At 43.7% G+C, this 17074-nt stretch overlaps 1 protein-coding gene across 1 annotated transcript; it reads left to right on the forward strand.

Annotated features, from left to right (window-relative positions):
- Positions 1–15554: 15554 nt before the first annotated feature.
- On the forward strand, positions 15555–16841 carry htr1aa (5-hydroxytryptamine (serotonin) receptor 1A a; the record flags this gene model as incomplete). Its single annotated transcript, XM_080432460.1, has 1 exon — positions 15555–16841. One exon carries the CDS (start codon positions 15555–15557, stop codon positions 16839–16841), a length of 1287 nt encoding a protein of 428 aa, XP_080288586.1.
- Positions 16842–17074: the final 233 nt, after the last annotated feature.

Below are 17074 nucleotides of genomic sequence, written 5' to 3' on the forward strand. Positions count from 1 at the left end.
TCAACCTTTCATGCAGTTTAACGGTCACGTGGTTAAAAGTTTGAGGTGTGGGCAGGGGTGGGTAGAGTACTGGAAATCTAGTACTCAAGTAAAAATACAATTACTCCTATAAAAATTACTCAAGTAAAATTACACATTACCATTTGAGTTGAACTACTCAAGTACAAGTAAAAAAAAGTATCTGGTTAATAAATTAGTCAAGTACACGTTACTTGAGTAATTTGTACGGCACCCAACCCGATGCAGATATTAATATGGGACAGATTCCTAATATCCATATTTGACCTAGTCCAGATCACACTAGTCAATTTGGGACAAAAGCCAGGCTTTCTGCCATGTGGAAAGCCTGGTGATGCGAGATTGATTCTATTTACTACACACACTCAAGTCAAGAGCCTCTGCCAAGCCAAATCTTGTATCTTTTTATGTGGTAACTGAGGTTACAATTAAGGCATGCCATATATGGCAAGCAGTGTGTAACTTGGAAATGAATAACTCAACTGGCTCAACTGTATATGTATCCAAATATAATTTGAATACCTTACTGAATTGGAGCTCTTCCACTGATTGATTCTTACAATATTACAGTAAGTGGCGCATAAATTATCTGTAAAGTAATCCTTGAAAACTGTAACAAAAGCAGATCCGGACCTGCCGTGTTGTATAACCCATGTTATATGAGCATCATGTGTATAGGCGGGGAACAGAGAACATTTGATTCCCAAATGTCCCCCTACACATTTCCCCATTTCAATGATTTATTGATGTGAGACAACTGTAGTTTTTCTACTATCCAACCTTCCCAACAGTCACGCACTGTTTCCTTATCTTTTCCTCTCTCGTGCATCTACAGTAACTAGTCTATCTGTTTATCCATTGGTTATTCCATCCAGCGGTTCATGATTCGCATCAACCCGTTGATCTTGCCAGGATTGTTAAAAAGAAGAGAAGAAGAGATAGCACAGGAAGCAGAAGACGAAGAAGCCAATGACCCAGTTGACAGAGTAGATGTAGATGATGACCATGTCCATGTCGAAGCGCCATCCACGGGGGGAATCCTCAAAGTCCATTGCGTCCAGACGGTAGCCTCCTCCATGGGGAAACTGCCGTCGGGCGATGGGACTAGCTTGTCTCTGGAAGCCTGGGAATGGGGACAAATGGAGCAACTGGTCACATTCATAGTAGTGAACACAATTGTTCATTCTCAACTGTTTCAGGGGGCTCAGACTGAAAGGATTGATAAACTTGCCTCCGAAGATGCGAAAAAGTTTCCTGCAGCTTGGGAGAGGCCACTTTGCGCAACTTGCTTTTTGGAAGTTCTGTTTCCGAGAGAGGTACTCCTTTGGGAAGAATGTCCTTGCTGTTTGATTCAGCTCTGTAAGAGAGGCACATGAACAATCAGAAGATGAGCTCAGATTTAAGTGAAGGCCTCTTATCCTGCTCCTTCTCTCCAGAGTCCGTTTAGATTATGCTTGATTTTATGCAATGTATTCAAGCAATCTGAGAAAAAGCATCATCTGCATCAACACATAGGGCAGCGTCTTGTCACTCTACAGCTATCTCCTTCTGACCTTGGCTTTGGTAATCAACACAAGAATCTTATCTAAAATAAAATCCTTGCCACCTAATCACCATCAAGAGCCCTTAATGTGTCTGGTCAGCCACTCTGCTTTTTTGTCCCTGTCCCTCTCTGTCTCTCTCCTTCCCACTGCTAGAAGTAGGCCAAAAATGAATCACGTAACCTCATTAGGTATTCATAGATATATCCAAATCAGACTTGGATTGCTGTGTGACATGATATGTTCCTATCTAATCAGCAAGAACAGATAGTTAACAATGGCACAATGAAAATACATCACTGAATGCAAATTGTGGTCGACATAATATGGCATATATATATATATATAACAGACTTCATAATTTATCATGCTACAGTATAAGTGAATACGTCATTAAACTGCTAGCTGTATCCAAATAAAGGTGTGGAATTGTATTACATTATGTCGGCCGGGTCCAGATGACTCATCTGGACAGAGCTGAGCCAACAGTTTGCTCCTCTCCCTATGGGGGACTTGCAGCTGAGTCCTCTCCACAGCTTAGATTACAGATTTTATCGGTTTGCCTTCATTATCAACAAACACTCACTGAAGACTACAGAAGCTCATGTCTGATGCCATGTTACATGATTTACACCTGATGAGCCAAGTACTGTATGACATTATAATTTGTTCCTGATTATGTCTACAGTATATTTTGATCAATATGCCATATATCCAGTTGTATAAATTCTACCATTGTTTGACAATTAGTTTCATCTTGAGCTGATAATCATTGCACATTGTTCCTTTAAGTGACTGTTTTCTCTCACCCTTTTGGAAGAAGACATGCGTGATGACGGTCCTGCAGAGGGGGCAGGGGGTGTTGGTGGGGCTGTTCTTGGCCAGTGTCCTTAGACAGGGTTCACAGAAGATGTGGTTGCAGGGGTGGCACATGTAAGGGCTGAAGTACACGTCCAGGCACACGGCGCAGATATAACCCTCTCTGTCCCCTGCACTCAGATCGTCATCGTCCTCACTGCTGCTGCTGGACGCGTTCCCTGTTGAACTCTTTGTAAAAGGAGATTAAGTGGAGAAAGATTAACTTCCTGAAGGACAAGGGCTTTTTTTTCCTTTTAAACGTGTGTGTTTGCAGGAGATTCAAGTCATGATCATATGGTATTGTGATAGTTTTCCAAACGCAAGTGCAGTAAATATCATTAGTGTTAAGCTAACTCTCTTGTCTCCCTTTCTCTCACACATTTTACAGTATCAATCTACAAGGGAGTGCCTCATGCTGTGAAAGGTAATTAATGAGATGATGTGTTGAAGCTACATTACATTATAATACATTTCCTTTACAGTATGTGTATCTGTTTGTTGGGTGTACTGACTCGTTACTGTCGGGCAGAAACTTCGTACCTCCGTATTGAAACCTTTTGTGTTTTTTCGTAAATGAATTACCTACTTTGTCATACAAGTCACACAAAAGTAGCAGAAATAGATGAAACATTTTGAAAGTGAAAGTTTAAAAAAAGAACTTGTGACTAAATAATAACTATACATTGGATCCTTTGGAAGTTGGAACACAGTCAGCATCTTTTTTGTTTTGTTTTGGACATACAAGGTTTCCACCTGACAGTGACAATATCATAGCCTGACACTCAGCCTGAATTTTCATTTCATTTCACTCCATTATTCAGTCTGAAAGCCCTCTCAATGCAGCCGATTTCTGAGATGGGGGCGTGGCCAAAGTTTTTTTTTCAAAGACTCTTTGGCGATTGGTTCATACTGGATTATCCCGATCCCGATTCGTCGTACAGATTTTCAACCGAGAAACACCCGCCTTCGACACAGTCACCAGACCCTGAATGCGAGGCAAACGATTCAGGGAGAATTTTTCCTGTCATAAGATGAGACATAAGACCTTTATTGATCCCATGAGGGAAATTCTGGAAAGGTCAGTGTGCCCAGACCTCAACTGAAACGTATTGCACTCTTTACAAAAACCTTTCCTGCACAGAGCCATTTCAGAAAGATATCAGTGTTATTTTGTTGTATCGCAATGTCATTTTGATAACTGTCATTAATTTATTAAAAATGCAGTAAGTGATATTTGTTTGTTAAAATAAGTGTTAAACAGCTTTATATTCTGATAGTAATCATTGCTATAGAGTGTTTGTTCAGAAATAGTTTCTCCAGCTCTTTCATAAACAGAAAATATACATTTTCAGCTCAGGGCTCCAACTTCATCCAATTAGGAGAAAGAACTTATAATATACATGATACAAGACGAAACAAATGAGCAGACAAAAGTGGAATTGGATCACAAGCAGATAAATAATCTTTGGGTGTGTTTTCTCTCCTGAATCACTTTTTTTTTAAAGAGCTGGAGAGTCAGACAGGCCCCTGTTACTGAACAAATACTCTATAACAATGATGATGAATATATAACCTTTTCACAAAAACGTTGTTTTAACCAGAAATATCAAGCTGTGTAATTTCTCTGCCTCTTGGCCAGTTCACACTTGAAAAAGAGACTTCATTGTGTTCAGCGTAATGACCAGTTTTGTGCCCACAGGGAGCTCCAAGGACCTCCCTGTCACACCACCATGGGTTTCCGAGGAGTGTTTTTAAAATGGAACACACAATAGAGCTTTTTACAAAATCATGGCTGCTGCAGCAACCCCCCCATGGCACATAACCATTCATTGCATAAATAATGCATGGTAGAGATAGAGACACTGTGGCCTGGTAGAGCAGTCAAAGGTTTAGATTGTTACATAATACTGTATACTGCACACACACGTAATATGTAATATAAAGTCCAAGTTACACGTCTGTACGTCTGTGTGTCTATGGTGGAATGCACATTTACATATGCCCATAAATGGAGTGGACAATAGTGACGCATTGTCAATGCAGTAAACCGGAAATGACAGGCAGGCTGATATCAGGGAAACAAGACCAGGAGACCTGGTTCTGCCAGACCCAGAATAAGTACTTTATAAGATCAGAGCACTACGTCACGGCTAAGCCGGACTTCACATGACGTGTCAGCCTGTGTCCATACATGGTCTATTTCCATGTATGGACGAAAGGGGGACAGACTTTTTTGGCTGGGGCCGGAGGACAAAGTGACCATGCCCATGTATGGACGAAACAGGTACAAAGCCTCATGTAAGCCCGACCCCTTGGGTCTGGCAAATATAAGAAATGCCAAATGGTGCAAATGTATGGGCAGTCACACCCCCATACATGGAGATATGATATCGCGGGTGTGTGCCAGATGATGCCCATATAGGTAGATCGAGCCACGTTATCTGCCGGTGGGCACGCAGATGTGCCCAAATATGGACATGTGGAAATTGCCGTTGTTGGCAACAGTTACTTGGGTGAGATAGGTAGAGAAGAGAGGGAAAGTGAGGGGGGGAGGGAGGGAGGAAGGGGGGAGGGAGGGAGAGAGGAAGGGGGGGAGGGAGGGAGGGAGAGAGGAAGGGGGGGAGGGAGGGAGGGAGAGAGGAAGAGAGAGCACCTATCACCTTTGAAATAACCAGCCAATGCTGGGTATCGAAACCCAAACACACTGATCGTTGTAGTCAGAATAACCCCAGCAATGCCACTGCTTAGTATCAGCTTACAGTAAATGCACAAAATCTGCGTCCGTCTGTCTGTAGTTCACGTATCTCAAGAATCGTCCAACCGACTTGGGACATGGACAGACGGATACAGTAATCTCCATATATGGGCATAAAAGGGACACAGATAGACAGACAATGGCTATTGCATAAACAGGTGGGGGGCATGCATTCCCAATTTGCATTTTCCCGACTTGCAAGATAGATATATAGGAGTATATTTCTGTGAAATTGCATTCAAATTTACTGAAGATGGTCACAACATACAACTCACAGCAAATGAAGCCACACAGATAATCAATCGATGCAGAATTCATCAAATTGAGTATACATCCCTATCCGCTTTACCTCTCAGTCACAAGACAAGACAACACTTACTGTGGGAACTAAATGACACTTGCACTGACCTTTGGCATTCCTGCAAGAGGTTATACTCAGGTGGTATGGTTTTGTCATACTCCTACTATGGTATGAAACGAACAAATGAAGAAAGAAAATGCAGCACAGTTGAAGCAAGTCTAGAGGGAATGAATGGGGTGGATAGCATCTCGTGTGTCATCACAAACTTTACACATTGCTCTGTAACTCTCTGTCAATCGATTTCCCAAAGATAAAAGTAAATGTTAATAGCAATTACCCTTCCCCCTTGTTTAGCTGTGAAAACCCACAGAGCAGAGTATGGTTTCACAGTAGCAAAGCTTGTATATTTTTACCCTGTCCTCAGCAATGTGTGTGTGCATACGTGCGTACGTGCGTGCGTGCGTGCGTGCGTGCGTGCGTTTGAGTCTGTCTGTTTAAATAACTTGAGCACAGACGGCCCAATTTTCATGAAACTTGGTGGGAATGTTTAGTAGGTCTGCGGTCCAGGTCGCAATCAAGGTAAAGGTAAAAATGACATGATCGCATTTCAGGAGGACATAGCAAGAGATGATTGTTCAAGGTACTGTGGAGCGTTCCTGAACATCTTTCTTATGCTGCTATACTGTCTACTAGAAATTCCAAGCGCACTCACGCATACATTCATTTCCACTTCATATCAAAACTAAGTAAACAATTGCTCTCTTGTGAGCTTATATATCTACTATTTTTGTTGTTGCTATTTTTGAAACATAATTTGAAAAATATACCAGTGGTTAAATTAGTGTTTTGAATGTGTGTCATTGTTCCCGAACAACATTCTTGGATATTTTCTTTCCGGCCTGTTCTATGCAGTGTCACTGTGGTGGCACCCCTTTACATAATAGACACAATTCCATCAGCCAGAAACGTGTGGGTATTATGTATCCAAATTATGGAAGAACATTAGTCAAATCAATCGTATGTAGAATGAGGAATACATCTACTAAAACAATCACAGCAGCTGGGGTCATTCTTTCTTGAAATTAGAACCCACCGTTTCTCATTTAGCGGTCAGAATAATTCTTGTCCACTGCAGATCTGCAGTAGACAATCAAGCTGGAATCTGTTCTTTTGTGTGGGTCGTTTTTGAAGGGCTATCTGCCCAAGCCTCATCGTGCAACTAATTCAAATGTAACCCCACTTTAAACCACGCAGACAATTGCCATTGAGATGAGCTGGCCGCTGGTAATCCTGTTGTGAGTCACTGTCTACAAAGTGAACACAGATACGAACATGCATGTGCAGTCGTGTACATGCATACACAAGAATAGACTTATTACATATGATAATATTAATATCTAAGCTCCATCTGTTTATTCATTCATTTATTCTCACCAGCACACACGCACAATTCCCTCCCCCCCCGCCCCCACACACACACACACACGCACGCACGCACGCACGCACGCACGCACGCACACATGTCCTTAACACCACCGAGAGCCAGGTAATGGGTGTGAACTCCACCCCATCCACTCCCATATGTCAGATAACCCTCAATAAAAAAACAGACTGGCTGACTTGTTTATCCAAATGAACCCTTAGAGTCCCTATTCTGGGGCAAACGTTCAGCGAAAACAGACGATCTACAAGTTCACAATTCGTTGTGTCACGATTAAGCTACTTGGCAAACATATTTGGTGTAGAGGAAATAAAGAAGGGGGTCTAGTATAGAGCCTTGGCGGAAACGGTCAATGTACCGTACATTACAATAAATGTAAACACAAACGTTTAGGTTAGGTTTTTAATCCATCAATAACATAGTTTAAAGCTACAATACAGCTACTGTCTGCACTATTAGAGTTATTGTTTATACAATTATTTAGATTGTTATGGGTGCACTCTACCAAACAGAGTCCAAATAGCCTGTCACTGATGGCTGCATTGATCAAAAAACCTGTTACATATTCCCCACCCTACAGCCCACTTCAGATACTAGATGTATACCAACATACCAAATGCATAGTCAGATTTTACTGCATTTTTAATGTACTTTTATTTAGTACATATTATCATATGTACAGTGTGTGTGTGTGTGTGTGTGATTGTGTGTGTGTGTGTGTGTGTGTGTGTGTGTGTGTGTGTGTGTGTGTGTGTGTGTGTGTGTGTGTGTGTGTGTGTGTGTGTGTGTGTGTGTGTGTGTGTGTGTGGTGTGTGTGTGTGTGTGTGTGTGTGTGGGTATATATATATATATATATGTATGTATGTATGTATGTATGTATGTATGTATGTATGTATGTATGTATGATATATATATATATATATATATATATGTGTGTACTCAGTTTAGTGACTTTTAAGTACTTTTACTTAAAGTAGTTACTGTTTCTGACTTTTATTAAGTATTTTTACTCACTGTATTTACTTTTAAATATTTGTTTTACTCATTTTAATTACTTTCTACCCACTGTAGTTACTTTTTAGTCACTTTAGTTACTTTTAAGTAGTTAAAGTACTTTTACTCAAATTGTAGATCAGTCATTTTAGTGTGTGTGTGTGTGTGTGTGTGTGTGTGTGTGTGTGTGTGTGTGCACACACTCATGCGCGCTTCGCAGGCATGTTTACTTTGTGTGTGTGTGCTTGACTTGTCTTTAAGTGCTGCATGTGCTGCACTGTCTCATGTTTGTGTTTAATTAATGTAACTGGTTGCATCTTTGTGTTGCAATCAGCTGCAGCTGTTGTTACTTGTTGGAGTGGCTGGCACAGCTCAAAAACACCTTGAAAAATTTACTTGAAATAGCATAGTAAATCCCCAAACCAAAAAAGAATTTGTAACTCTGAGAATGTACAAATGTAACCAAACATCGGACAAGGTCCTTTTGTTTACATTTGGTTACATTTGTGCAATCTCAGAGTTATATCTTTTTTTTTTTACAGTGCACCATGTTTGGCTGTGGCCTCCTCCCAACCCTCCTCCATACGTGTCTCACCTGTCTGTTTTCCTGCAGTTGACTCTGTCTCCATCTCTCCCTCCTCCTCTGCCTCCTCCTCAGACACCTCATCCTGTTTCTCTCTCTTTTACTCGTTCTCCTATCCGCCAGCGCCAGAGCAGAAGGTGTCAGCATCAGCGGGGTCAGCGCTTCCGACACACCACTCATCCCTACCTCCGCTACCTCCTCCTCTTCCTCTTCTTCCTCGTCTCCTTCTTCCAGTTCCACTACCCCTTCTTCCTGCACCTCCTCCTCCTCCTCCTCCTCCTCTCCCAGCTCAGAGCCCGTTTGAGGCCGGAGGCGTGTCTGGGACCCACGGCTGCTCCACGTCGACTGGCCCGCCCCCTCCCCCGCCCTCACCGCTACCCAGAATGCATCTGGCTCTGTGGAGGTGTGACGCATGCTGCGCTTAGGCACCCCGGCAGCCATTCTTGGTGACGGTCTTTGTGGTGTCGAAGTTGTAGCTCCGGTCCGGATGGAAGATCGTTCTAGGCCCAAGGACGTGGGGCCCTCGGCTGGTCGGGGGGAGTGGGTGCCAGTACTGGTGCTGCTCGTCGGGGAGCAGATGTTGTTGCGTGGCCTAGGAGAATCTTGATCTCTCTGCGTTCTCTCCAATCCCTCGTTTTCCATCCCTCTAGTCCTTCTCCCTTCTCTGTCTCTGGGTCTCTCTTGGTCAATTTCAGTTCTCTCCGTATTCCTCTGCCTTCGCCTTTCTCGTTCCATGTCATCCCCTTGCCTGACTCCACCGACACTCTCCTCACTTGCATCGTCCCTGTCACTGTTCCGCCCTCTCAGACCACCGTTCTCCCTCTCCCTGTTCCTGTCCATGCCGTGAGCCTTTCTGTGGGCTTTCCTCCCCAGCAGGGCAGGCCTCACCAGCTGCCCCACCGCAGAGGAACTTCCCTCTCCAGCGGGGCCTGCACTCCTCAGGCGTACCTCCAGATGCGGAGCCTCGGACGGCCGTGTCCGTTCACTCTCGCCGCTCTCTCCACTGGTGTCTCCATCTCCGTCTCCACCACCTCCGCCTCTGTCTGGAGGACCATGTACACAAGTGGCTCCCACACGGGAACTCATGATGATGCTTTTACCCGGTCCAGCCCCAACCAGCTAACATGGCCTTATCCTTCGCCTGGTTCCCACTCCCTTACCCTGTTTCCGCCCCTCTCCCTGCCTCGCTCTAACTTGCCCTCTGACCTTTCACTCTTGCCTTCTGTCACTTTCTCTTCTCCTCCCCTCCCCCTTCCCCCATCTCTCTGGTTGTGTCTGCAGTAGTTCTGGATGGCATAGGCCGGAGCTCTTGTTCTGAGGGCTGAGAGAAGAGCCTTCCAGCTCAATGTCAACCCCCCAGTCATTAACAGAGGTGAGCAGTGTAGCTCTCAGCCCTGTGCCGTGTCCTGCCCCAGTTAGCTCCCCTGGGACATTCCACAATGTTGACAAAGCCAAAGCCCCCCCTCCCCCCCTGAGCCCCACTACAATGGGTGCACCGTTCACAGACTCACCATTGTCCCGGGAGGCCTATGAAAAACACACTGCTGTGCCGCAACAATATAGACACTGAACACACAAAAAAAGGTGAAATAACCAGAGTCACCTATTTTTCTCCAACTACCATGGTGTCAGCTTTTTCTCTTTCTGGTTGATCAGCAGGGCTGTGAATCAGTGTATACTTGTTTGTGTGTGTGTGTGTGTGTGTGTGTGTGTGTGTGTGTGTGTGTGTGTGTGTGTGTGTGTGTGTGTGTGTGTGTGTGTGTGTGTGTGTGTGTGTGTGTGTGTGTGTGTGTGTGTGTGTGTGTGTGTGTGTGTGTGTGCGCGCGTGCGTGCGTGTATAGAGTACAGAAGTCCTGATGTCACTCGTCCATCATTTCGCTATGGAGAATAACATTGGGTCATCTTAGAATCGTCTCATATAAGAATTGTGGTCCAAAAATAAACAAACTGTCTCGGCGATATTGTTAGGGAGGTGGCTCTGTATCGTTTATGATAGTCAGTCATATTTGAAACAGTCTGCTTCTGGCGAAAATTTAACTAATTTGTCGGAAGTACCATTAGCGTTTTTTCACCATCAGTTGATGCTTCATATCCATAAGAGTAAAACCGCCGGGGTCATTTGTTTATTTTTGGAACACAGTTCTTATTTGACACAATATTAAACACGTCTATGGGAATTCAGAACGGGGGGGGGGAAACGCGACCCAGGTAGGATGTGTAAATTACCTCATACTTCGGTGCTCTATTGACCTTGTTGTCACAGGTCAATAATGGAGGTGAAGCCTCTGTTCATAATAATAATATATATATAATAAAAATATATTTCAGTTTCAGGTTCACCTAGCAGATAACCGCTGAGGTGTTTATGTTGAGCACTCAGGGGGGAACAGTTAGTGGTTAAGTATCTTGCTCATGGACACCTCAACAAATAGCCAGGGCCTGGAATCAAACCTGGGACCATCTGTTTCCCAGGCGGCCTCTCTACCTATTCAGCATAAGGTTTTGTGGTGTTATGTGAAAGCAGTGTCACAAATTAAAAACATCTTTGAAATGATATGTCTCTAATCCACAAAACACAATAACTGAGTAGGTGATGGCATGTTTATTCCGCATTTTGTAGCAATGTGTTTGTGTTTTCTGTAGTGTACTTAGGTTTGACTTGATGTTTCCTGTAATTCTTGTAGTTGTTGTCTGTCTTGTCTCACCTAAATTGTTCATTTATGTTACCTGTGTCCTGTTTGCCCCAGCCAATCCCAGTGTTGATTGTGTTTGAGTTGCACCTGTCTGTGTTTAATTTGTTCCCTGTAATATTCCTGTTTGGTTCTGTGAGTGTTTTTCGGAAGTGGGCGTTTCGGAATGGAATCGGTATCTGAATATTCAGCTGTCAGTGTTATTGAGGATGGAGACACAAGAGGCTATGAAAATAAAAATAAAATAAAGATAATTGAAGGAAGTGACATATGTGATTGGGATGGTAGCAGAGAAACACATTGATGGCCTCTTCAGCGATCCACATGCTGTGGGAAAGTTTGTTGTTGAACAGTCAGTGAGAGTTAGTAGAAGAGGGATGGTCATAGTAGAATGCAAAAACAGGGATCAGATGTACAAAGCTCTGGATATACGGGTATATCTGTTTGGAGGGTGTCCGTTGAATGTTTTTTCGACTTGCCTGAAATAAAAGAAAGGAGGGAGTAATAAGTTATGCACCGCTGTCAGTGAAGCAGGAAGCATTTCTTTATAACGTTGACGGTGTATGTGAGGCGAAAAGACTTACACGGTTTAGAGAAGGGGTTCGGGAGGAAACTACTGTACATCAATATACTTAACGTTTGAAGGGGATGCACTTCCAGCTTGAGTGTATTTGGATTATTTATGTTATGGGGTCAGGCCCTACGAAAGAGCACCACTCAGGTGTTTCTGTCGTCAGCAGTACGGACATGTCACTGCAGTTTGTTGGGGAAGTAGGAGGTGTGGTAGATGGAAAACTGCAAGGAGGAATGTAGACAAGAAAAGAAGAATGTTTATTGGATCCTTTTCTATTTTCTGTCGGTTTTGCCACGCTGTGTGTATGAGGACTGGAGAATAAAGAACTTTGTTTGCACAAAGTAGAGTCCAATCGAGTTTTCCTGCATTTGGGCCGAGCTTAGCAAAATCCTGATATTCACACTGAATTAAAGCATATATTGTAGTATTCTAATTATGCTACTGCCTTCTATCTGTCATGCACCAAGCCCCTGTTTCACGTCACAATACTGAAATGAAATTCAGTAAAAATGCCATTTCATGTTTAAAAAGTGTGCATTAATTAGGTCATGATTTGTGTGCGGCAATTAAAAGCCTGGATAAGCCGAGGTTTGAACTGGAGACCTTCTGACTCACAGATTGACACTGTAACTCCTGAGCAGAAAGAAGCTCATGCAATTAACAGAGTGCTGATGGATTGTGGATTTTGAAGTCTATCTCTTTATTATTTTGAACGTAATAGCAGATTGCAAACTAGTATAAAAATTAAGTTAAGACAAAACTTTGCTAACAAAAATAATACCAATTGAGTAAGGATTTAACTGTTTAGGTCATAGGTCAAAGCAGCAATTGTTCCTCTTGAGGATGCACACAAGTAAGTTCCATGGCTGTAGGTGAAACGAGGTATGAGTTATACCTGTTCAAATTAGCATTTTTCAATTGAGTGCTACAGCGCCACCCTCTAGCCATGTGTTTTAATGTGTGAGTTTTGTTGTTTTATATGGCTTCTATCTTGGCCAGGTCTCTCTTGTAAAAGCGATTTCTGATCTCAATGAGACTTTGTGGTAAAATAAAGGTAAAATAAAAATGTTTAATTAAGATTTACCCAATGTTTGTGAGCTTTGTTTCTTGGAAGTTTGCCATGATCCTCTGTCATTCTGCCAGGTTTCGTAAAAAAGGAATGCACACTTATGCCAGAACTGCAAAAAGCATAATAAAAAAGAATAATAAAACTAACAAATACAATAGGGTGCCTACGCACTGCTTGGCCCTCTAATTTGTTTTTTCACATTGAGATTTGTACCCAACCCTCATAGTGAACAATTACCACAGCTGTTGCATTGATCAAAAACGTAATGAATTTGTGTTTTGGAAAGCTGGTGCATTTTAGAGCTCTTTGGTGGACTTAAGGAGCAAGAATATCTTTTGCCACTAAGTTATAATTGACAGAAGTCGTAGATAAACAAAATTGTTGAGGCTTCCAAGTGCCTTAATCCAACATCTTCCATAATCTGCAAGATAGCTTCATTTCTGCAAGGCAAGGCAGCCTTGCACATGCAGCATTTAGGGTGTGTGTGTGTGTGTGTGTGTGTGTGTGTGTGTGTGTGTGTGTGTGTGTGTGTGCGCGCGCGCGTGCGCTGTTGACAGACATTTAATCACTGCTAGAAGGAGCCAGGATAAACCCAGGAACCTGCTGATGTTCAGATGTCTGCTCTTCTGAGACAGTTAACGTTTTAGGTGAATGTATGACTTAATGCATTTGCATAACAATTGTTCCATCATCCATTTATTTGTATATATTCAACAATTCTTATATTGCTATAAGCAACTCTTGTCCATAACTTACTTTATTATTCTCTAATGTAGGCTACTCATTCCATAGTTGCAGGTGCTAGTATTATGTATGCTATTATTTTATTTTAATATATACTTTCATCATCATCATCATCTGTTTTTACGTCTGGAGAGTCCCATCCAGGACAGGCTTCAGACGTGCCTTTATTGAGATACATTTGACTGTGATCATTTGTAAAGAAGGGAGACATTTCACAACCGTGTTTCTCAATAGTTCTATTAGGGAAGACAGCTTTCCATATATTCTATCAAATCCATTTATGTGAACCAAGGACTTGATCAGTGTTTATTGAGTATTTTATTTATTAAAGAGGTATATCAAGTCACAGAAAGAAACTCAGTAGTATATACAGTAGGTCCCCAAAATAGTTGAGAAAATCACACAAACTAAATTATATTATTGTTTCATGAAATCCTTATCCAGGTTTAAACAAATAAAAGTGGTAAAGAAAGATTATTTCCCCCAAAGTATCACTGTCTGAAGAGCTGCCAACAATTGCCACTTATGTGCAGGCTCAGTGTGGCTCATTTAAAAGTTAACCATGTCTAAACTAGCTCCGCCACTAATATAAAAGTATCTATTGCAGTGGAACAAAAATGGTGTTAGTGTCATTCATCATTTCCTTTTTCTTCAACGTGTATGACGTGCGTCATATTGCAGATCCTATAGATGCCAAATGCAATATGCCTTATTGTGATGAAGTGCACTGAGCTTCTTCACAGCAGCTTATTATATGAGGAAACAAGAGCAGTGTCTATGTTACAGCCAGTGACTGAGTGTCTGAGGTGTCTATCTCTATAGTCATTAAACGGAATGACTTAAATCAGATTGTTCATATTCCAGGAGTCCATGCAGTACCTGCCATGTCCAGCAGATGGCAACAAGCTTCCGCTCTGAACTGGAGCGTGGCGCTGTCCTTGGTACTGAATCCACTTACTGTTTCTACATGTTGCTTCTTTCCCCCAAATGACTTGTTGTGTCCTTTGATAAGTGTGTCTCAACTCGTATTTAATTATGAATTAATATGTCCCGATTCCTGTTCAACGTTGTTTTAAATTAAAAGCAGCTTAAGTGAAATACACTTATCTTCAAAAAATATTTTCCCAACGAAGTCTAGTATTAAAATCTGTCCAGTGTCTGAATGTTTATTATTAAGCAATGTTATTTGTATTTGGACACACAACTATTCATTAACCACTTAAACCCCAGCATCGGTATTGTGGGGAAAGCTTTCGCTGAAAATAACATATCACAAGCTCACAACATTGTGAGCTTGTTGATCTGCTATTTTCAGCGAAAGCTTTCCCCACAATAACAGAAAACAGAAAATACGCTAGTATTGAGCCCTAAAGGAACTCCGGTTACCCATATGGAGTTTAACTTAAACATTCAAAATGATTTTTTTAAATTAATCACTTAAACCAATTTAAAAAAAATAAAAAAATAATCCACAAAATCTAAAAATAAAAAAGAAAGAAAGAAAAAATAACCTAAAAGTCTGGAGACATGCAAAAGAAGGTAAAAAGGAGAGGAGAGCTCTCATCGCCTCCCCATCGGTTGTCTGTCTGCAGCGAAGGACAGGAGTGCACAGGAACAAAACTCCAGAGCGACATCCTCACGGACTGACGTAGGATCCAGAGCTCCTGGTATAAATGAATGCACGGCGTCACCATCAGGCTCAGATGATTCGCAGTGTATCAGTGAGAGCCAACATTCAACAGGCTACACCAGACAGTCACAGCCCCCCTCCCCACACACACACACACACACACACACACACACACACACACATATAAACACGTCTGCGTCATGCGTCCCAAGAGCGACGGCACCGAGTCGGAGACTCCGATGGACCCTGACAGTAAGCGCAACAGTACCGGCGTGAGGGACTGACTGGTACCGGCGCTCCCCCCCCTGTTGCTTGGTTCCCTAAAGTGCGCTCTAAGCGCGCCGTGAGGGGTGCACTATGGATTTCACAACAACAAGCACCAATGACAGCAACGCGACCACCAGGTTTCCCGACGTCGTTGCTGCGGACTGGGACGGGGTCGACAACGGCACCACAGCGGCGTCCGGTGGCTCTCACTCGTCTCAGCCGGACCTGAGCTACCAGATCATCACCTCGTTGTTCTTGGGGGCGCTGATCCTCTGCTCCACGTTTGGGAACGCGTGCGTCGTGGCCGCGATCGCCCTGGAGAGATCGCTCCAGAACGTGGCCAACTACCTGATCGGCTCTCTGGCCGTGACGGACCTCATGGTGTCGGTGCTGGTGCTGCCCATGGCGGCCCTCTATCAGGTTCTGAACAAATGGACCCTGGGGCAGGTGGTCTGCGACATATTCATCTCCCTGGACGTGTTGTGTTGCACGTCGTCCATCCTGCATCTGTGCGCGATCGCCCTGGACAGGTTCTGGGCCATCACGGACCCCATTGACTATGTCAACAAGCGAACGCCGAGGCGAGCTGCGCTTCTGATCAGCGTGACTTGGTTGATCGGTTTCTCCATCTCCATTCCGCCTATGTTAGGCTGGAGGAGCGCCGAGGACAGGGCAAACCCGGACGCCTGCACCATCAGTCCGGACCCGGGCTACACGATCTATTCCACTTTCGGGGCTTTCTACATCCCCCTTATTCTCATGCTGGTCTTGTACGGGAGGATATTCAAGGCTGCTCGGTTCCGAATTCGAAAGACAGTGAAGAAACCCGCCGAGAAAGCAAAAGTGCCGGACAAGTGCTTAACTTTGTCCCCGGTGGCGTTTCACAAGAAACCCAACGGAGAAACCGCGGCGAAAGGCTGGAAGCGCAGCGTAGAACCCAAACCCGGCTCCCCGGCGTGCGTAAACGGCGCGGTGAAGCACGGCGAGGAGGGCGAGTCGTTGGAAATCGTCGAAGTCGCAAACAACTCAAAGACTCATCTGCCTCTGCCCAACACGCCGCAGTCCTCCTCGCAAGGGCACGACAACACGGGCGACAAGAATCTGGAGGCGAAGAGGAAAATAGCGATCGCCAGGGTGCGTAAAACGGTCAAGACTCTGGGGATCATCATGGGGACGTTCATCGTCTGCTGGCTGCCGTTCTTCATGGTGGCGCTGGTGCTGCCTTTCTGTGCAGAGAGCTGCTACATGCCCGAGTGGCTGGGCGCCGTTATAAACTGGCTGGGCTACTCCAACTCCCTCCTCAACCCCATCATTTATGCTTACTTCAACAAAGACTTTCAAAATGCTTTCAAGAAGATCATCAAATGCAAATTCTAGACCAGCGTGGTTCTCAAAGTGGATTCCAGGGACTCTCTGGGTATCTTAGGGGGGGTCTAAATGGACCCTTACAAGACCCTTGACTCTGACAGTGCACAAATGGAACCAAATGGACCCCTTGGGGACCATTTGGTTCCATTTGTACTGTCAGAGTCAAGGGGAGACCTTGAAATTTAAAAGTTTGAGAACCACTGTTCTAGACCTTGACCTGGCAAAATCCTGCCATTTGTGTT

The sequence above is a fragment of the Gymnoscopelus braueri genome (genome assembly GCF_963280865.1).
Source record: "Gymnoscopelus braueri genome assembly, chromosome: 7".
In the NCBI taxonomy this organism is placed as follows: Eukaryota; Metazoa; Chordata; class Actinopteri; order Myctophiformes; family Myctophidae; genus Gymnoscopelus; species Gymnoscopelus braueri.